Source organism: Artemia franciscana, chromosome 10 (assembly GCF_032884065.1).
Source record: "Artemia franciscana chromosome 10, ASM3288406v1, whole genome shotgun sequence".
Taxonomy (NCBI): domain Eukaryota; kingdom Metazoa; phylum Arthropoda; class Branchiopoda; order Anostraca; family Artemiidae; genus Artemia; species Artemia franciscana.
Genome location: NC_088872.1, coordinates 7,351,241 through 7,373,780, shown reverse-complemented (window position 1 = coordinate 7,373,780; position 22,540 = coordinate 7,351,241). Strand labels below are relative to the sequence as shown.

The following is a 22,540-nucleotide window of genomic DNA, read 5'->3' as shown; positions in this document are numbered from 1 at the left end:
GCTCAAATGAGAGCTAGTATTTCTCGGATTTAGTAAAATTCTCATCGTTAATAGAATAGTTAGGACAAATAAAAAAATAAATAAAACAGTGCCCATCTCCCCCTTGCAACAAAAAATATCATCACTTTGAAACAGGTATTAGATCTGTGACCTAAATTGGTGAAGTTAAACAAAAAGTTTTTAAAAAGGGTAGTTTGTAAATACTGTTTTTGTTTTGCCAATTGTAATATCGCTTATAAAATGAAGGAGGTCATAAAAGTTTTTGGAAAAGGGAAAGAAAGAGTTACAGATATAAACTAGAATTTGTACATCCGCCCCCTTCTCTCTCTGTCTGTCATACTTTTTTTTGCGTACTAGGCTGTTCCTTGAACATAGTATAGACGGACTCAGAATTGGAGACAAAGCTGGAGACCTTTATGTTCCATGCAAATCCGATAGAAAGTTTACAGAACCTTCGTTAGCTGTATAAAAAAAAAACTGTTTGAAAAAATATCCGACCGAATTGCACCATTTAGAAGAAATAATTTCTTTTAAGGATTCATTTTAAAGGAAATCACTCAGATAAGTTCCGGTTAGAAGAAATAGTATAAGAAAAGAATAAGATAATTTGATGTTGCGGCTGAGATAGTTTCTAGTTAGCCTTGAACGATAGTTATAATCTATCACAGATCTCTACGCAGTGCTTAAAGTACACACAGTGTTCCACTTCAAAAAAAAAAAAAAAATTACGCGACTGTTCACAATCGATGGCTAAAATTAATAAACCTTAGATCGAACTACCTTTTTATTTATTACTAAAATCGAATTAAAAATATATGATTAAGTGTGAAGTTTTTATTTAACACAATTGGAAATATTCCAATAGAAGTCTAGTTTTATTAGTGCATATCACGCCTTTTTTTTACCCATTATTATAGGTTTTTATCTGATTTAAGTTATAGGTGAACTTGTTAAAAAAATTGACTTATGCCCAAAAGCTAAAGTCATTTAAATGATGTGAAAATTATGAAGTGCCGGATTGTGCAAAGAGTGTCTGACTTGATAATAGATGAAAATCAAATGTCTCTGAAAAGAAAAGCCAGTTAACGCTATCTACCTAGCAAAATCATTCATTTAACTATTAAATATAGATAATATCCCTGTTCTGTTTCATTTCTTCTTACTTCCGTTTTACTTTTGGTAGAAAGATCTTTTTTTTAAAGAGTGTAACAGGAATATAGTTTTTTCGCTAGCTTGTGTTTAGCAAACTAATCTAGCTTTTACTACTTACAATCAACAAAAATAGCTAAAGTGCCAAGGACAGTGCCAAGTGAATTTGGATTGTTTGAATTGTTAAAGTTGAAAAATTTCAAATGAATTCTAATATTGGGAAATTAGGGAAATTTAAAAATCCCATTTTCAAAAACGAAAAACCTACACGTAAAATTACGCGGTTTCGGATAGTAGTGGATGTCCTGCTTAAACAAAAAAAAAAATTAGTGATCATCACAAATTATCTGAAAATGTATGCCACCAAAACCCTTAAGATGATTTAGCTTTCATTTGAATGTGTAGTTATTTCTGAGAATCAACAAATAGTTCGTGTTCGAATTTTGACGGAAAAAAGTGGCGTTAAATTTAACTAATTTATTTGGCTAATTTATTTTTGAGGTTTAACGTGGCAACACTGACGAAAATGCGGTACTGCTGTAAATACTTCATAATTTTGAAAGAACTGCAAGAAACTTTGTTAGGAAATAAACTTTAATGCAAATACCGTAACCTAACTGTTGTTAGAAAACAAATCTTAATATTTAATTGTAGTCTAAATTAAGATGAACGTCGATTAAGTTTTTTTGCAGACGGGAAACGCTGCGCTGTCATTGGTGCTAATAGTTTTAGTTTCTTTTTTAGCCCACTTCAATGTGCCAGGATTTCCCTTCTTGTCATTTTCTTTCGTCTTAATTTTTAGCGAAGAGGTGGTAAAGATGATGAGATAAAACTTGGAAATGACTAAAACTCGAAATTGCTAAGAAAAATGCAGCAAAGACAAATAAGAATGTAATTTAATGAACTAAATATAGTGCCGACATATAACACACGAAAGAAGGTAGGAGCTGAAGTCGACACTAATATAGAGTATGTTCTATTGCATTTGAGGTATAATATCTCGTTTTATCTCCTATATGAAATTTAAATCGCACCGTAAATACTAAATTAAAAGAAAGGGTAGAATAGTGACAGCTTAGCTTAAGGCTTTCAATTCATTAATCAAATTCAAGATGTTCTACTCCTGACTATATTTGCTGTCTAGTAACCAGCTTCTGCAGTTACTTTCTTATTTTGAGAATGATTATAAGAATCGCCAATTCCGTTCTTAGAAGAAGCATTTCCAAGTTCTTCTATTGAAATTTATATTCCAAAAAATAGGAGTTATGATTCATTTTCTTTCTTCTTAAGTTTGCGTTAATTTTGTAGCAGGATAGCAATTTCCAATTTTGCTCATGCGAGTAATTGGTCTGTTTTTAGCACTTCTCCTGGTCACAATGGATAGGAATCCGTCTTAAGCTGGTTTGAAGACATTTTACTAAATCAGGAAACATTTAAAATCACGATTCATTTTGCATGCATTAATCCCTCATTCCCTTAAAAGTCCTCTGTTCCCCGAAGTATTTGGGAGGTCTTTCGCCCAGTTCGGTGGGTTCAGAGGGTCTGGGGGCTTAACTTCAGTTTCTTCTATAAGAATGCTTTGCTGCAATTGATGTTCCTTCTTTGACCTGGTGATAATAAAAGTTATGCCTTTGGTGGGCCTCAACAATTTAAGGCTATATCTATAATAGCATATTCTCTGGCATTTCGCTAACCTTTTGTGTAGTCTAGCAGTATCTGAGAAACCTCAGTTTTTAACCTCCAAAAGTCTACAGTAGTTGTATTTAAATGTTTGTCATTCCTTTGGCCTTTACTTCTCCAGTTTCTCTGCATGAAAAATCTTGAAATGTGTTACTGATTCTCTGAATATTAATTATCAATTATTTAAAACTTTAAAAAGAGAAAACAGCTTTGTAGACTATGAATGCAATTTTGTGTGGTAAACTGCAGGTTACTTTCATCAAACACAATCAGAAGTTGAAAAAAAAACTTCAACGACCAATAAAACCCAATCGTCTTTGACAAAATAATTTGAAACTTCCAAAAAATCTGCTGGTACTAGAGTACTTGTGTCTGGTAAACTGTAAGTTAGTTTTATCTAGGACAATCAAAAGTAAAAAAAAAATCAAAAAAACACAAAAGCCGAAACAAAATTCAACAACAGAACAATTCAAATATACAGGTAGGGTGGGGTTCTGAAATTCTAAAATTCTATTCCACTTTGCCAATTTTACATGCTCTTCAATTTGTACCAAAGAGGTATTGTTAGAGCTTAGCAGGGGCTTCACGCTGGGTAAGTGTGTTTATGGCAGTGATTGACTTAAGATGCGTGAGAATATAAACTTGTTTTTGGCTGACCAATAATAGACTTTTCTGCGTTGAAACAATATTCTATTTAAACAACTTAGCTGTATAAGGTCAATGTGGCCCCAAATACTGTTTAGGCATCCTTTCCTTTTCCATCCTTTTCCTTTCGAGATAGTCGTTTTTTTAGGGTAATTTTTGTTTTGGCTCGTCGTTTTTGGAGTAAATTTAACACCAGAAGTTGAAATTTGATGTTGAAACCCGATTCTGACCCAGTTTGGTACTAGGATACTTCAACGATTATGGCACTAGACGAGTTCCACTTGAGGATTTGCTTAGATGAACCACCAAATTTCCTCACTATAATCAATAATTTTAAAAATTTGCTTAATGGAATAATATTACGTCAGTAATGACAAGAAGGTTCATTTCCGGAAATAATATTCGGAATAATGCAAGTTTGGTAACCAATAATGATGATAATGAAGAAAAGAAGTGGTGTTGCTTCACCAACTGCTTATGATAAAATGTGCCATTTCCGACTCAATAAGTCGAACCTAGTATTTCGCTTGATGTATTTTAAAAACGAGCAAACAACAGAAATATTTGTGTTGATGAATCAGGTTGTTGACGTTTTCAAAATTTGAAGAAACTGACCTATTTTTAGAGTCAAATCATCGGTTTCCATCAGTGTTTTTCAACATGTGGGTCTTGAACCACCCCCACCCCCTATGGGGTTGCAAAGTCTGTAAAGGGGAGGGGGTGAGTAAAAAATCATCAAACGTTAAATAGGTAAGTATATCAAGAAAAAGTAAATATAATGCTCGTTATGCTACTTATTTATAACATTTTATAGAAACACTAACGAAAAAAAACCTCCCATTCCTCCTGCATTTTAATGTGAAGGTTGTGCTCCATTTGTTCAATCAATTTAGTTCGATCTTGGGTCCTTATTTTGCAATATTTAGTATTATATCATTTTCAAGATTTAAGTGATTTCCTAGTTGAGTTTTTATTTGGGTCATTAATGAAAATACCAACTCGCACAAGTGTGAGGCAGAAAATGGAATCAAACACTTCAAAGCCTCTGTTGTTTATCCGGGGTAGTCTGTTTTTCTTTTTAACCAAAAGGTATTCAAATTTTCAGACTTGAAGTCTAAGTGTAACATCCTATCGGCAGATAATGTCAGCGGACTCTCTTCGCGCTTAATTGCTAAATTAAGCTGCATTTAAAAATGAGCTTAAGTTCCATCTTTTTCCAGTGTTGTCCGATATCTCTTGCATTGAGAAGTACTTACTTACTCTTATTATAGCTGCATTTAAAAATGAGCTTAAGTTCCATCTTTTTCCAGTGTTGTCCGATATCTCTTGCATTGAGAAGTACTTACACAATTCTTTCTTCGAATTACCTATCACCGTTTTCATACCAGATATTGATGTTGATGTCTATCTTGCTTTCAATTCCCTCTTTGAAAGACTGTGATTTACATTACAGTTAATCGTGGTCCGATTTTACTATTTTTATTTGATCTAAGAATTACTTAAAATGATGGAAATGGGAAAACTTTTATGTTAGTGTCAAATGATCGAGCATACTAAAACAAAAAATATTCCGCAACTAGATAAAAAAAATTATTGACCTCATTTAAGATCCAGGACAAGTAAATACATGGAAAATTTTTGAGGATGAGGCAAAGACTTATAAACAACCAAAAACAGGAATATACAAAACTGCCGGAAAAATTGTAACAATTCTCAGCGCCATCTACTTTTAATCTTAAGAAAATTTGGAAGACCTCATTGAGCCAAATTATAAATGGTATTCGGCGAAGAAAATAATCTAAAACTTAAAAAAAAGTTATAGTGGTTTTACTTTGTCATTCCGAAATATAAGCCACTCAACGCAAAATAGTCCATCATTGGTCAATTAAGTTTACATTTTTGCGGATCTTAAGTAAATCACTACCATGTGAACCAATCTGAACCAAATGTGAAGCCGCTGCCATGCTCTAATAATACCTCTTTGGTACAAAGTAAAGAGTGTATAAAACTGGGAAGTGGAATGGAATTTTAGAACCCCGTCCCTACCTTTACATCTCCAATAGAAAGTAGGCAACCTCTTCTCTGATACCAAAAAAAGTGTTTGAAAAATTGAACTCCAGATGTTTAAAGAAATGATTATCATTAATAGAAGAAAAATATTTTCTTAGAAAAACCTTCTTCTAAAAGATGGATAGAAAAAAAAACAATTGCTGAAATAACATTAGGCTAACAGTAGTAATATATAGGGAAAAAAGGGAATAGTTAGATGATACAGCTAAGACAATATCTATTGTTTTGAACAACCATCCTAAGCTAAATTAGCGATCTCTTGTACTAGTCCTTCTGATCTACAGTCAGCTTAGAGACTATGTTTTGATATTTTGCTTGTGTACAAACATGATTGATGATGGTGTAAGAATGCTAGCACTAACTTGTCAGTGATCAGCCCCCTCCCGTTACTGACCCTTTCCTTCTATAGTCAGCTAAGGAAAATATTGGGTGCCTGCGGAATCAAGTGTGATTATTTTGATATCCAAATTGTTTTTAGACATTTGAAGAGGCAGTGAGATTTCGTCTGTTTCGAGTTGTTTAAAGTTTTAGTGATTCAAATTAAATTTTAAATTATGGGAAGCATATATTTTATGCTTTGGCTTATGAAGAGACGAGTCTTAGAGATATGTATGCAAAGAAAAAACATGTATTAAAGATATTGAATGAGACTATACAAAATATACAAATTGACAAAAAAAAGAATAAATGACATTTAAAACTTATAGACAAAAGCTCGTACTCAAAAAAAAAACTAATAGGTTTGCTAAAAGATTGTTTCTGACTTTACAAGGGGCTTTTGTTTCTGTGCCTCTCTCTCCTTCAAAATTCCAATATTTTCTGGATTTATTTTTATTTTTCCACGCTAAAAAGAAATCTTCTTTTACAAGCACTGAACGATTATTTGGCACATGAAGCATTTTCGTTGATAAAAGACTCTATTCGAAACTACCTACGCCACTGAAAAATTAAAGCTGCTGCTGAAAAAAGTTTTCGGTCTCGTGCTCACCCCCTCCTTGTAATTTCGAAATTTTTACGACTTTACTCATAATTTCCTATAATTTTCATTAATCCCCAACTTTGCAGCAAAAATAAAGATGTACATAATAACTCTTATATTTAAAAAAAAAGATTCTAAAATCAATCAATCAAAAAGAAATTAAAAGAATTTAAAAATCAAAAAGAAATTAATTTGAAAAATTTTCCCACAATATACGATTTTCGAAGAAAAGAAAAGCCACATTCAGCAAAAAATGTGCTGAAATAAAGTCAAATAATTTTCCAAGTGTAAAACTACCAAAAATAACCATCAATAAATAAATAAAACCCAAAACGAACAGAAATTACAGTAAATAGCCGAGTCAAACTTAAAACGAGCAGAAACTTTGATGAGAGGGGTTGACGACCCCCATGCTTTCTGAAGACCAGAATATAATCTGCACTTTAGTGAAAAATAAATATTTTAAAGGTTTTTACTTTTTTAACTTTAATAAATCCAAAACTACTTAAGACTTTAAGAAAGAAATATCAGTATATGTATATTAAACTGTTAATCCACATTCGTTTATTGTTTTGTTCAATAATTTTGGTTATAAGGATTTTCTTTTTCAAATATTATGAGAAATAGGAATATTCAGCTCGAAATAAAGATTAATTTCAGTAAAGTGCAAATTATATTCTGGTCTTAGCTTTGGTGGGCGGAAAGCATTTCTTGACCCCGTTAACAACTTCTACATCTCGCACTATTGTATTTGTTCGTCTTCTTCTCGTGAAGTTGTAGGTTAATTTTGCTCCATGAAACAGCATAAGCTAGTTCATTCCTCACAAAATCTATACATTTGTGAGAGTCTGTGTGATCAAAAAGATTAACTGCTTTTATATGAATACACATTATCTATTAAGTAAAAATCGAGCTTATGAGTGTGATTATGTGTGGTTTTGTGTCTAGACCGATTTTGTGTTTATCCTAGAAAAATAAGCTAGTCTGAATAAGTCGAAACCGTGAAAAATCAGCAGAATAACTTTGATGAAGATGCACATTGACGATAAAAATATAAAATTGAAACTAAAACGAAAGAACGAGAAATATGACGTCATCGTAACAAGTGTACGATGGCGGATTACTTGTATGCCTGAGTTATTGTTCTTCTGTGAGGTGTGGTTAGTTTTCCTGTGCAAAAAATGTATAGTTCTGCTCATTAGTAGTACAAGCTACGAATCTCTGGAAATTCTGCATCCTACTTGGCTTGTTAAAGAAGTCTGTACAACTATAGGCTTTGCAACAAATCGTTGAGGCTCTGTTTCTGAGGCTTAGTTTGAAGAAAACCATTTCAAATTAGATGGAGGATGCAGAAACCAAATACAAACTGAAGTTTTTCATAAAAAAAGAAATCGTTTTTTTTTCGACTGAACAAAATCTAACTTCTAAAAATTGTCTTTAACAACCCGTCTTTTGAACAAAGCTAGGTTTGTGATGTCTTAAAATAAAGCAGCAAATCATGCTAATGAAAAAAAAAAACATACTATTTATCCATTGAGTAGCTTAATATTGGCCTACTTGACTGATATGCCGTTGATAAAAAAAAATAAGAAGGGTACACTGTTTGCATAGCTATTAGAAAATCTTAAAAGAGTCATGACCCCCTAAAATACATAACGCTGTGAAATTTTTTGCCCCTAAGTATGTAGTTTTCATTTTGGTGAAGCTTCCCTAGAAGGGCTTGAAACTCGGTATTTAAAGGAAGGCGTGTAGTTTCAAATTCTCTTGATATGTACACAAGTCTTTATTCCCTGAAGAAATTTATTGTATTAAAGCAAATTTTACCCCTGAAAAGCCAGGCTCGAGCAGTAACTGCAAGAATGTATCCTTGATTTTTTTGGGGGGAGTGGGGGTTTTACAAAAATTGTGAAAACTGCATCAAAATGTGTTTATATTCATTTTTGTCATGTTTTTTGCGAGTCGGACAATTTATTTTTTTTGTTGGGGAGGGGGGTCAAACATACCTCCCTCCTGGATACGGCCTTGAGCAACTGCAATTGAATCTTTCTTATAGAATGTATTTCTTCACTGATTTATTGACAATTCTTGAACGTAGATTCCCAGCAGGAGCTTAAGGAGAAAATAGTTGATTGAAAGAATAAATAACGGCTTTTCATTTTTCAAAGAAATGAGTTTTTCAACATATTCGGGAATTTGTTGCTAAAACGCAGAGCCATTCAAAGGGGAAGAGCAACCGGGACAGCTACCCAGGACGCCGTGGTTGGGAAGGGTGCAGCAGTGAGGGGGTCACCCAATGATCAAATGTTTCACTTTAATCCGCTTCTTTGCATATGTTTTTGGTTCGGGAGGGGCGCGCTGTAATTAATTTTTCTCCGGGCACCACCAACCCTAGGAACGCCTCTGCTATTACACCAGTATCTTAGACGGAATCACTCAGTCAAGCAATTTTTCTGTTTCAATTCTGGCTTTTAGTTTAAAAAAAATATCAATCAGGGTGAGTGTAAATTCTACTTAAACAAATATCTGAAATATTTTATGATTATGAGATATATTTTATGAAATATAAGGAGACTCGGTCAGTTAGAGCTGTAGTGATTCTTTTTTCCTCCAGAATCGACGGCTAGAAATTTGTTGATATATAGCAGAAACCATAAGTGTGGTAAATCTTCTTTATGTGAACTCTCTGGTCTATCTTTTTTTTTATTAAATTAAAAAAACAAGTTTTTTTCAACTGAAAATAAGGAGCAACATTAAAACTTATAACGAACTGAAATTATTACGTATATGGAGTGGGTTGTCCCCTCCTCAACACCTCGCTCTTTACGCTAAAGTTTTTTAGTACTTAAAAAAAGTCTTATTGTTCTAATTAAACGGCCCTTGTGTTTCAGGAATCATTCTTAGAGAACTGGGACAAAACTCCAACTTTAGCGTAAGAGCGACGTGTTGAGGAGGGGGCAATCCTCTTCATATACGTAATAATTTTTCTTTGTTTTAAGTTTTCATGTTGCTGCATACTTTCAGTTGAAAATACTTGTTTTTTTTATATAATTTCCGATTTTTTTAAATAATGCCGGGAAATCTGGCCCCACCTCCATGGAAAAACTCCCTCCCCACAGAAATATCCTCTAGACAATTCGATCCCGGTGAAAATTTGCCCCGGTCAATTACTCTTTACCACGCCGCGCGTAAAATTGAAACGGAAAAGAGAAATCAAGACATATAAAAAGAATTTTGTAGAAGAATTCTGGCGGATTCCCGCAGTATATACTTTCCCCTGACAAGTTCACTCCAAGGAAAATTCCCTCACCATGGAAAAACCTCCAGAAGAAATTTGTCCCCCCCCCCACCCGAAATGGTATGCATGCATCTCAATAACAAAAACTATGCGTAAACAAGGGGCAAATTTTATAACTTAGACCTTTCCCCTGGGGCTGTGCGGGAGGGGGATTCATGTTATACCCAAGGGCATAGTTATTGGGCCTTTCAACTATGATGAACAAAATATCAATCTCAAAATTTTGATCGGATGATTTTGGAAAAAGGGCGCGGGGGAGGGGGCCTAGTTGCCCTCCATTTTTTGGTCACTGAAAAAATGCGCTAGAATTTTTGATTTCCGCCTGAATGAGCCCTCTTCCGATATTCTAGGACCACTGATTCGATACGATCACCCCTGAAAAAAAAACAAATAAACCCGCATCCGTGATCTTTTTTTGGCAAAAAAATACAAGATTCCACATTTTTGCAGATTCGAGCTTGAAACCTCTACAGTAGGGTTCTATGATACGCTGAATCGGATGGTGTTACTCTTAGGGGATGTTTCCTCCTTTTTCGAAAACAAGGAAATTTTTCTCAGACTCGTAACCTTTGATGGGTAAAGCTAAACTTATTGAAATTTATATATTTGAAATTAGCATAAAAGCCGATTGTTTTGAAAAATCTATTGGTGTCAAAATCCTGTTTTTTAGAGTTTCGGTTATAATTTAGCCGGATCGCTCCTTACTTCCAGTTCGTTAAGACGAACCGTTTGATCTCGAAAATGTTTGAATCGTTTCGGTTTTTTCAACTCTCAGTTCACCTAGAAGTTATTTAAAACTGACAAAAATTAAGGCGTGTTTGATTAGACACTACTTATAGGCTTAAGAAGGCAGAAATACCTATGTTTTAGTACATCAAGCAAATGGCAAGAAAAAAAAATAAATAAAGGTCCTCAGATCTCTTAATAAAGCAGGATATAGGAGCCTTTTATCGTTTCTTTTCTCAGAAGACTATATGATTCCCGGTATTGAGGACAGGGGAGAGGGAACTGCTGATCTGGAACGTCCTCTTCCTCCCCTTAGGACAAAATTTAACTGTTTAGATACCTTCACAAAGAAAGATTTCCAAAATTTAGTTTTTGAGGCACTGCTTGTAGGTTTAAGAAGGCAGAAAGGCGTTTTTTTTAATACATCAAGTAAATGGCAAGAAAACAAATAGATAAAGGTCCTCATAGCTCTTAATAAAACATGATATAGGAGCTGTTTATCGTTTCTTTCCTCAGAAGACTATGTGATTGCAGGTATTAAGGACAGGAGAGAGGGAGGTGTGATCCGGGATTCCTGCCCTTCCCCCTAGAAGAAATATATACGGGAATAAATTTTTAATTTTCCGTTTAAAAATTTTAATTTTCGGAGAAAAATATGACATTTTTAAGGGAGGTGGGAGTCATGAAACCTCTGTCCCTTGTCCTTCTCGAACTTCCCTGAACACTAACAGGCACGTCTCTCTAGCAACTTTTTTGGGAGGTTTGTCCTTCCCTTTCTCTATTTACATTTATGGTGGCTTCTATACAAATTTCTTACAAAAAAAGTAAATTTTGAGCAAATGTCGTTTGAAACTGCCTTTTTGTAAATAATAAATAATAATGGTTAATATTGAGTTCTGAGCGAAAACAAATGGTTAAGGAAACTCACGTTTTAAGTCTTCATCGATGGATATGTCGAATGCGTCGAAACAGAAAAACCTGCATAAAAGCTACTTTTCCTAACAGCATTGTCTTTTAGTATAGATAATTTTCTTTGCATCCTCCCTCCCTCTCCAACTTTAGGAAGAAAAACTTATAAACAACAAAACATTAGCAAATGAGGTTAACTTAGGCCTCAATTTAACTGCATAATTTGATCACTGTATGCTGATCTATACGTTTAAGGCCTCTATATAGTTCATAGGCCAGCCGATGTTTCAGATGGCGCTATCTATTAGTACCGTTCCTAGAGATATTTTTGAAGGGAAGAACTGTTTTTTCAGTAAAGCGCTGAACATTCTCCTTTAGGGTGTACATATGCGAATGATTAGCTGGCTTTTTTCTAGAATATACAAGATATTCAAGGCAAACCATTTTAATTTTTAAAGCTTGAATACTCTACAAAGACAAATTGCTTGGCTAACCCATCAATTGGCTTATAAAATAAGGTGGCATGTAAATGTTAATATTCCAATTCGCTAAGAAAATTTCTGTACCTGAAAAGTCGATCTAATAAAACGCTTAAACTGACGGCTAACCTAGGAAGAAATGCTACGTTAGAGACTGACGTAAAATATGCCCTTATTTAATAAATACGGTCATTTTTAATTTGAAAAACGATTCATCTGTCAAGCCCTTAAATATCATTTAGTGTTCTGGAAGTTTAGAGTGGGTTTCCAAATTTTACAAAGAGAATATCCGGTTTTGTTAACTTTAATTTTGACGTTCTCTTTAAAGTTGAATTTTTCACAATAATCTCTGTAATCTTGATTCGCGTTAAATTTTCTTATAAATATTTGGATTTATTTCGAGAGCATGGACTACTCGGAATCCGAGTAATTTACTTCGATTAGGACTTAATCGGGTTTTAACTTGAGAGCTCTTATTTTGACCGCCGTTTTTTTTTTTTTTTTTTTTTTTTTTTTTTTTTTTTTTTTTTTTTTTTTTTTTTTTTTTTTTTTTTTTTTTTTTTTTTTTTTTTGAATTCCTTCATTTTAATTCTGAAATGTCAGTTTCATTCTTGCAACATAGTTGCAACTGAAAATTATCCTCTATTTTTTTGTTAATCGCTATTTTTTGTTAATGTTAAATGGAAGACTTGAGATTTTGTAAATTTTATTGAAAACTTTCTTCTCTAAGCTGTTTATTAACTTTTAAATGGAAAACGTAAATATTTAGAAGTGTCACTAAATTTTTTTTTCTAGACTGTAAGGAAGACTTGGCAATTCCACTAAAGTCTCTAATGAAATTTTCGTCTCTAGATTATTTTTATTATTATTAAATAGGAAACAAGAATTAGAATATATTCATGCAGTATTTTTTTTCTAGGTTGTAATTTCTTACCATGTTTTAATGAAAACCTAGGAAACTAGAATTTAATTATGAATCTAGATTCCTGTAGGCTACTCTTTTATAATCGTCTTTTAAAAACTGTCAATTTTTTTAACTGTACTTTTTTAAAACCGCCAGTATTCTAATTAGTTTAAAATGCCTTAAGCGTAAAGTGAAAACACTTCATATTGTGACCAAGGTTAAATCTATAACTTTTGATTAATCGCCCTTTAGTTGATTGTAGTTAATTTAATAATTTATTTATTTGACTAATTAGAAAGTAATTAATTACAAAAAAGGGTTCTATTATCATCACAAATAGTGCAAGGTGTTCTAAAAAGGAGAAACATTTTATTCCCTTCAACAAAATTCAATTTTATTGATCCGTTTAATTGTATAAAAAGCTATAATTAAAATTAAGACACCTACAATACTGTGGATCAGATATGTAGGGAGGGGGATACAAGGGGCTATAAAAAAAGAGAGCGATTTGGTCCTCTTAAATTAATTTTGATTTTACAGACTCTTTCAAGTTAAGTAAAAGTTTAAATAAGGTGAAAATCACGATTAATAAGGTGAAATCACGAATAAAGCCATTATGGGGGTGGGGCTGCTTCCCGCTACGGAACCCCCTAGGTGGTCTTGGGAAAATTAGAGTTAGTTTTGTCTCAGTACGTGTCTAACTTGTGAAATTGTTCCATCAAATCAAGATAGTCCTGAGCAGCATCCTAGATGATGCCCTAGATAGCAGTTTTTGAAAATAATTGAGAGCAAACTGTTAAGTTTCAGGATAGTAGTCTAGAGCCTCCTCTCTCCCAATGGCTCGGCTCCTACATGTTTCTCTTTTGGCGCTTGCAGCGCATGCTCGTGGCGTGTACTCGACACCCAATATCTGATTTACTCTTTTCCATTGCCTGTTTGTTTTTTGCATTTACAAATGCACGACTGCCCTATATAGTTTTAAATTCTATTTATTCAATCAATTTATTCAACCAATAAATTTACAACAAAAACACTGCAACATAGACTCCCCCGTATGGCTCTATGGACAGGAAAAAACAGGGGAGAGACAAAAATGGAGCAGATACTAAAAAAATTCACTATATTACATTACAACCATTCAAAGACTCAGCGCACACGCAAAATAAAAAAAAATTAAAAAAAAAGACCCAAAATTCCTGAATTTGATATAACATAATTTGAAAAATTTGAGCGAAAGACAATTTTTCAAATTAATGGATTCTGGGATTTTTATAGCAGTCTTTCTATTTTGCAACAACGACAATGTTGTCATATATAAAAATAATCTGAATTTTAATATGTAATTTTGATTTGTTTTGCTTTTCGGCAAGACAGTTGCGCCCTTTTTCACAGTTAAGTAACTTGTAAAATTAATTGCCGCGTCAAAATTTCTGTCAATAAGATATCTTTCCATTTTCAATTTCTGAACTTTTTGAGTAATTCAAAACTAAAACGTTATCATTGAACCTAATAAATGCACGAATTACTTTTCCGATATGTAGTTGAGTAACACTTGTTGTGGACTAGACCATCTCTTGTCTGCTCTGATTCATTACAAGATTATATATAATTATAAACTATAAAAATAAGGTATCCGAAGAGGGTGGGAAGAGGTCATAAGGAAAGATATTAAAGGAAATTGGAGCTTCGTGAGAGGGGGTAAAGAATGAAGCTTTCTATAGGTTGCGGTCGAAGCTTTCTATAGGTTGAGGTGGAAGCTTTCTATAACTTGCGCAGCTGTGTTGGTTTTAGGGGGCTTGGTCCTCCAGCGAGTTGTTAGTAGTAATTTTATTGCAATATTTGAATATGCTGGATTTTGATACTCAGCCTTTATTGAAAAATAATAAAGAATATATGTAAAATAATAAGAAAACACAATTAAACAATGATGACAATCTGGTAGACAAACAGAAACAGTGTATTTTCAACCCTTTGATTTCGAATATTATTTAGAACTACATTGCGACACACAAAAAAATGAAGGGGCTGAAAAAGAATTTGTATTTAGCCAATTCAATTTTGACACAGATCTAGCGGACAATCCCTATAACAGTGTGTACTAAATGCTGCGAAAATGTTGGAAACAGTTTTAGTAACAGGACATTGTGGAAGTTTCTACGAAGATTAGAACTCATCTTCACTACTAGGCCTAATCGGGAGAAAAATCGAATTACGTCGAGGCTAGATTGGAATAGAGTTGATTATACAAGTATCAATGACATTGCTTGGCATGTATTTCCTTACATTAGATAATGCTCGGAGGATCCTCAAAATTATTGCTGAGTCATCTACGACAAAAGATTAAAGTACAACGAATTCGTCAGTAGAATATCGATTAGCAGGTTACGGAAAAAACTATCAAAAAGGGATAAAGACACAGATTCTTTTTTTCAGAAAAAATCAGCCTTTAAAGTATTGACATTTAAATTATTCATGAGCCTTTAAAGTGTCGGTAGTTTTACAATTTTATTAAAGGCATGAATAATTATCTAAATTATAATGCAAATTTGTTGCAGACAATCAATAACGAACGTATAACTAAAACACCACTAGTGCCAATATTAATAGCATAGAAGGAGCCTACCCAGGTCTTCGTTGGGAATGGTCCCCCAAAAAAAGAGCCTTGTTTATTTTTTTATGGATAAAATGAAAAGAAAATTTTGCGTCTCTTTATACAGCTCTTTCTAGGGATATCTAAAAACCTACTCTTTTACCCCCTGTGTTAGTCTTGTACCCTCAAAAGAATACAAAACGATGAATATTCTATAGCAAAGTTTGGAAATCTAAAATTCACTCCTTTTTCTATATTACCGCAGCAAGTTCCTAACAAAGTAAAAGCGCTTAAGGCTGTTGATGCATTAGCATACAATTCTCCTAAAAGGTCAATCAACTACTCAATGTGTTTTGTTACTAATGTAAAGTAAGTAAGGGGTTCCGTTCCTGAAGCAAGTAAATAGACATTTTTTCGCTTGCTCTGCTCGAATAAGTCAACTAATAAGAGTCGAATGAAAACTATTTATGAACGTAAAAGTGGAGGGGATGAAATCAAGTTAAGTTTAGTTTCACTGTATCTTTCACAATTAGTGTTAGTGTTTCCTCCCTTCCTGCCCTGTCAATGAAAAATAATAAGTAAGTTCATGAATAAGTAAGTTCAAAATTTCAGTGCTAATCAATAACTATTAAAGTGTGTTCGAATCAGAAGGAAATTATTTGCGTGAAGCTTGCAAAATAATTTTTAATAAAATAATTTTGCTATGGGTGTAAAACTTGTTGATTTTCTTCTAGCTCAGACGAAGATGCCCGACAAGCTATGGCGTTAAATGGAGAGAGACTACAAGACGCTTCAGTCCGTCTTCTCTTAAGCTCAAGAGCAGAGATGCAGCGAGTTATTGAGCAAACAAGAAGCGGTCATCCAGTGGCTCCAATTCCACCAAAACCGACTCCAACTCAGCCCACACCTATGTCATCTATGCCAATTCCTAATATGGGTGGTATGGGTCCTCTGCCAACTATGCCTATTGCAAATCCTTTGTTGGGAATGCCCCTTGATCCTGCTGGCCTACTGTCCGCGTTGCAGAATCCGCAGTTGGCTGCAACCTATGCTGCACTTTTTCAAGCGGCTGCCTTCGCTCAAACTGCTGCGTTAAAACAGGAAAAACCAACAACTAATGCTGCTGCAATGTCAAATGAAAGCTTAGCAGCCTTTGGATTTGCTCCAACAGCTACTGGAGCCCCTCAACAACAACAACAACAAAGAATTTCACCAATGACTGCGACGCCTAATGCCCAGCCACCGTTACCACAAGCACCACCAAGCAGGCCAGCTTTAACCAAACCTGAAGTTGAAATAGCTTCAGCCCCTAAGTCCTCGATGATTAGAGAAAGAAAAGCTGCTGAAGAAAAGGGCAAACCTGAGGAAGAGGAAGAGAGAGATCGTTATCGTTACGGTCCAAAGTCTAAATCATCGCCCGACCGTGATAAAAAAAGGAGCCGTTCAAAGGAAAGGCGTGATCGTCGGCGGTGGGACAGAAGCCGAAGCAGAGACAGGCGCTCAAGATCAAGATCTAGGGACAGGCGACACAGAAGAACTTCTCCTGCACAGAGGAAAAGAGACTTAGACGAGTTCGGGAGGGATAAACGTAAGGAAAGCTTTGAAAAGGATGTCAAGTATCGAGATGGTACCTATCGAAAAGACACCATAGCTGCACCAATCCCATCACCGGCACCACCTAAGCAAGAAGATACTGCACCTGTTCGTGAGCAAGACAAAGCTCAGCCTTTATTGAAGCAAGCTCCAAAAGACCGTGCACCACAAAGAGATGGTCCTGGTATGCCTTCAAATGAAAAAGTATCCATGGTTAGGGAGGCTAAAAGTAGATTTAGTCCACTTGAGTCCCAGGTCCCTTACGTGGACAAATCTACCACGATTAGAGAGACTAAAACTAGATTTAGTCCACTTGAACAAGAAGTGCCAGATGTGGCGAAAATTCCATCTCCTAAAGTGCCATTGCTACAACTGGCACCAAATTTCGGTGCTAATGAATTTCAACCTTTTCCACAGAATGGTTCTGACACGAAAAAAACATGGGCGCAGTCTGAGAGAAAAGAAAGCGAAGCAAAACCAACTCAAGCGAGTACTGTAATAAGAGTGTTTGGCAGATTTCCACGTTTGACGTACAAAGCTATTCGTTCGTTCTTTCGGGGGATTTACATAAAAGCCGATAATATTCGGTTGATATCAGCCCTTGATGGCCAGTTGGCCAGTATTGCCTACGTCCGCTTTGATTCTGTCAGTGACAAAATGAAGGCTTTGAACACGTCACTAGACGATACAGTTATTTTGAGCGATGCATCAACCAAAGAATTCGACCAGGCGATTGATGATTATCAACCGAACAAGTTCCATCGTGAAATGCTTTATGATAGCTGTTTTTGTGTCAGAAATTTGCCAAATGATGCTACTGTTGAAAGCTTGAAAGTGGCTCTCAGTGGCTTTGACATCTTGGATGTGTCTGCAGAGCTGGTTACACCCAATTATCCAAATTGTCTTATTGGATACGTTCGCTTCTCAACTTTACAGGAAGCAGAAAAGGCCCGTGAACTCCTTTACAGTGGCGTATTATTTGATGATAAGGTTGTTCCAGTCGCGCTTGCCCCTGTCGAAGAATACTTTAAATCCAAGATTCGTGACACTGCCAAGCCTACTATAGATGAAACAAAGCCAAAGGGTCCTGCAAGTGAGACAACTTTCGTCAAGGGACTTCCACCAACAGTCACCGAGCGTGATATTCTTGATTTTTTCTCTGACGCCGGTGTTTTCCCGGTTCGGATACATTTTCTGCTTGACAGCTCAAACGATCCTTCTGGTGATGCAATCATTGAGTTTCAAAATCCCGAAGACGCAGAAAAGGCTACTGCCAAAAATGGCAGCATGATGGGTCTAAATACGATTGAAGTATCAACTATTTCCAGGAAAAAAGCCGCAACTTATGTTCCACAAATTGCCGATTCCATTGGTGATGTTGACATGGAAGTTGAAGAGACAGAGCCCTCTGACGAAAATGAAGAAATTGTGGGGGCAACTAAAGAAGAAGAAATTGAAGAAAATAAACCCATAGTAGAAGAACCAAAACAAAATGTTATTGAGCCACCAAAACAGCCAGAGAGATCTCTTCTTGGCTCAAGAGGGCCTTTACATCCATCTTTACGGGCAAGACCCTCTCTACTAGGTATTTACCCCCGTCAGCCGGGTCCTGGTTTTCCAGGAGGCCTAAGAGGGCAAGAACCAAGAATGCGTCCTTCTCTATTGTCGAACAGCCGACCCTTCAGACCAATGGATCCTAGAGGTCTTGAACCAAGACCACTTTTCCCACCAGAACAATTTATGGATGCTAAGCCACCGAATTTTACCGACCCTCGTTGTGTTGTTTGCCTTCAAAATATACCATATAAAGCTGGAATTGAAGACATTTTGTTGTTTTTTGATGAATTTGGGCTGAGAAAGGAACAAATTGCCCGAAAATTTTCAGACGATGGTTTCGCGTCAGACGAGGCAAGAGTTTGTTTTGATTCGCCTGCTGACGTTGGAAGAGCATTGCGGCTCAATGGGCGAAAAATTTGGAATCGTCCCATCCGGATATCCCCTTTGAAATAATAACTGCTTACCTACTTGTGTTTATTTAGGTCCTTTTGTACCACTATTCTTAGTTATTAAAGAAAAAGCTGAATCTATATCAATTCATTGATATATTTCATTTCAATTCCATTTTCATTTCATTAATTCATTTCAATTCCATTTTCAGCGGAGTGACTCCGGAATAACGTAGGCTTTGGGCAAACATTAATAAACTTTAACCTTAAAATGGCATCGTTAAAAAATTAGTTTTTAAAAAGAATCAAATTTAGCACATCTTGAGCATTGTGTGTACCAACAGTAAATATTACAGTAAAGAAATGTGTTCCAGATGGTTATTCATTTCATTTCAGAAAGTGTCTCTGGAATCTTCTCTATGTGATATTATAATGAGGGCGACTGTTTCTTTTTTTCATAGTCTTTAATTTGGGGTGCATCTTATTCTGGAACAGTCCAAAAAATAAGGACTTTCTAAAATCTTCTTCTCAGAAAGAAATAGTATACGTTTTTTAGTCATTTGGCATCTGACCTTTTATTTAAGTTCCTGAGGCAATGTGCCTTTCAATTAAAACAGGAGTGGGAGGAAAACTCGGTCTTCCGAAAACAATCTCTTGACTGTGTATATGTACTCAAGTCAACGTCCCACTCACAGTTTCATCAAAATTTTATTCAGAGCATATTTCAATTCAATATTACATTCCTAATAAAACAATTGCATATTTAAAAAAGAAATGTAATAATCAGAACGGACAAAGAGCTCAGCCAGTTTCCAAAGTCTTGTACTGCTTCATCCAAATCGGTACCCAGAGCCTTAACATCGCAGCTTAAAGTAGTAGCCACCTCGTGAGGTGAGTCTTCCACGCAGGGGCGTCAATCGGGTAGTAGAGGGTCAATATCCTCCTTAGATTTTGGGAAATACCTTGTTTTGGCATTTCTACTTAAAAACACGTGTTTTGATTAGAACTGAAAACAATAAAATTGCCCCCTTCCCCTGTATATTCATGAATTGACGCCCCTGCTTCCATTCAGGGAAACACACGATGCCACCAGCAACCGATGAAACAAGACTGAATCGGAGGTTCAACTATATCTCATTAGCAATAGCAGAGCCAATAGCTTTTTTTTAAACGTAGGGAATTAAAATAAGGAATTTCATAGTATCAAGAACAGTGAAAATGAAATTCGACTTTTGCATTGCTTAACTAGAACTTGCACAAACATATATTATTTGAAAATTAAGAATAAATCACTCTTTGAATTTTTAATGAAAAAGACCTGTATATTAATTTTTTGGTAGTGATGGGTGACAAGATAAAAAAAAAGAAAGAAACGTAAGTGAAGATCAGCGAAAAAAAATGATACAAAAAAAATCAGCGAAAAATAAGTAAAATTTAAATGATACCGAGCAGCTTAAGAAGATAAAGCTTTCCTTTAAAGGGGTGATTGTCTCTGAGGATCAACAGATAGTTACTGTTTGAATTCTACCACCGAAAATGTTCTCAAAGTTACCAAATCTGTTTTACTTATTTATTTTTACCGTTCAATGCGGCAACACTGGTGAAAATATGGCATTGCCTTAAAAAAATTCCTAAATATCGTGGTTTTCAGTTGTAAAAGGGTCCAAGAGTGAGCGGGAGGGGTAAAAAAATATTTTCATTTTGATGTCTTTGGTACTTAAATGTAACATAGACATAGACGATTACAAACCAGAGGAAATCCTAAAATTTTGCTAGAATATGAATAAAAGACATTTTTAACATCATTTGAGTAAGAATTAAATCGAAGAAGCTGCAGACTACTCCTGAGATAGACTGACCACAGAGCGTGGTGAGGTTTAGCATCCTTAGGCAATATAAAACCACTCTGTGATATTTCGGTAAGTTCTTTTTTAGAATTTTTCAAACCTAGAGCATTATCTTACTAGGAAAGTGATGTTCAACATTCGACGATAAAAAAAATAAATAAAAATAGTGAAGGAATGAGAAATAACAAAGAAAATGAAAAGAAATTCAATAATTATAATAATGAAGAAAAATCTTAAAAGAAAATATTGCTTCCTATTTTGAAACAAAAGGAACCGTCCTTGAATTAGAGGACATCGCTCACTGGTATCAAGAGAAAACAGCCAAAAGACTTAAAAAGGGCTTATCAGGAAAGCCAACCAGCCTATATGGGCTTGCATCATTCAAGAAGAACTTGAATCTTTCACATTTCCAGAAACTTGCAGTGAAAATAGTGGCATCAGTTCACGAAAAGGCACTATTCAAAATCGGGGGGGGACATCTTTCGTTTTTCTGTTTATGAAAATATATAGAAAGGGTATTTTTTCAATGAAAATACCCCAAAAAGGATATTTTTCAAAATCATGTGGGGCAGCCCCCGCCTCTCGATTGACGCCACTGGATGCAGATGATTTCGCTAATGAAGATACAAAGAATTGAGTTTTAACTAGCAATAGCAGATTTGAGTATTTAACTAACGATACAAAGAGTAAGTTCTAACTAGCAAGTGTATTATATGAAGGCCGAAAAACATGTTTCATGGTATTCCCATTGAAAAAAAATTGCCCCCCTAGATATTAAAAACGCATGAGCCTTCCCCCTATCTAATTTTTCGTGAATTGATGCCACTGATCATATGGCTATTTTCCTGACAGGCTAAATGGATCTAGGTTCTCGTAAAACTCCAGAATATTAGTTTAAATAAAATCCGTATAAGCTAGTACAACGGCCAGCTCATTTCCAAGTTATGATAAACTTAAGAAAATAACTTAAATTCTTTACACGTGTCTCACTGACTGATCTAGGGGCTGAGGGGGGGCCTTCTCAAGTTTTTTCTGGTGCCCTCTTATCAACGGAAGGGAGAGTGGAACAAGAAGAAGAAGGTATTGAAAAGAGACTTGATTTCCATCTACATCTCCTTACAGTAACACAATAATAGAAAGTGAAGACAATCTTAACAGCGAAAGCAGCTGAATTTTGACCAAATTAGTTAAGAGCAGCTTTTCCCCGACTCTTTTGGAAGTCCAACCGGAATTATTTCCTGTATAATTCGGTGGCACGATAATAAAATCCGTATAAGCTAGTACAACGGGCAGCTTATTTCCAGGTTATGATAAACTTCATAAAATAACTTAAATTCTTTACACGTGTCTCACTGGCTGATCTACGGGCCGAGGGGGAGGTACCCTTCTCAAGTTTTTTTTCTGGCGCCCTCTTATCAGCGGAATGGAAAGTAACAGAAAGTTGAAAAGGGATTTGATTCCCGTCTACATCTCCTTATAGTAACACAATAATAGAAAGTGAAGACAATCTTAACAGCGAAAGCAGCTGAACTTTGACCAAATTAGTTAAGAGCAGCTTTTCCGCGATTCTTTTGGAAGTCCAACCGGAATTATTTCCTGTATAATTCGGTGGCACGATAATAAAATCCGTATAAGCTAGTACAACGGGTAGCTTATTTCTAGGTTATGATAAACTTCATAAAATAACTTAAATCCTTTGCACATGTCTCACTGGCTGATCTACGGGCC

General features: G+C 35.1%; 1 protein-coding gene across 1 annotated transcript in view; it reads left to right on the top strand.

The window, feature by feature from the left end:
- Window positions 1-19,112, top strand: part of LOC136031718 (uncharacterized) — a 49,646-nt gene extending 30,534 nt beyond the window's left edge. The window contains exon 3 of the mRNA XM_065711423.1: window positions 16,161-19,112. Within this exon, the coding sequence (XP_065567495.1) occupies window positions 16,161-19,029 (2,869 nt within the window). The 3' untranslated portion in view covers window positions 19,030-19,112. The remainder of the gene's footprint in view (window positions 1-16,160) is intronic.
- Window positions 19,113-22,540: the final 3,428 nt, after the last annotated feature.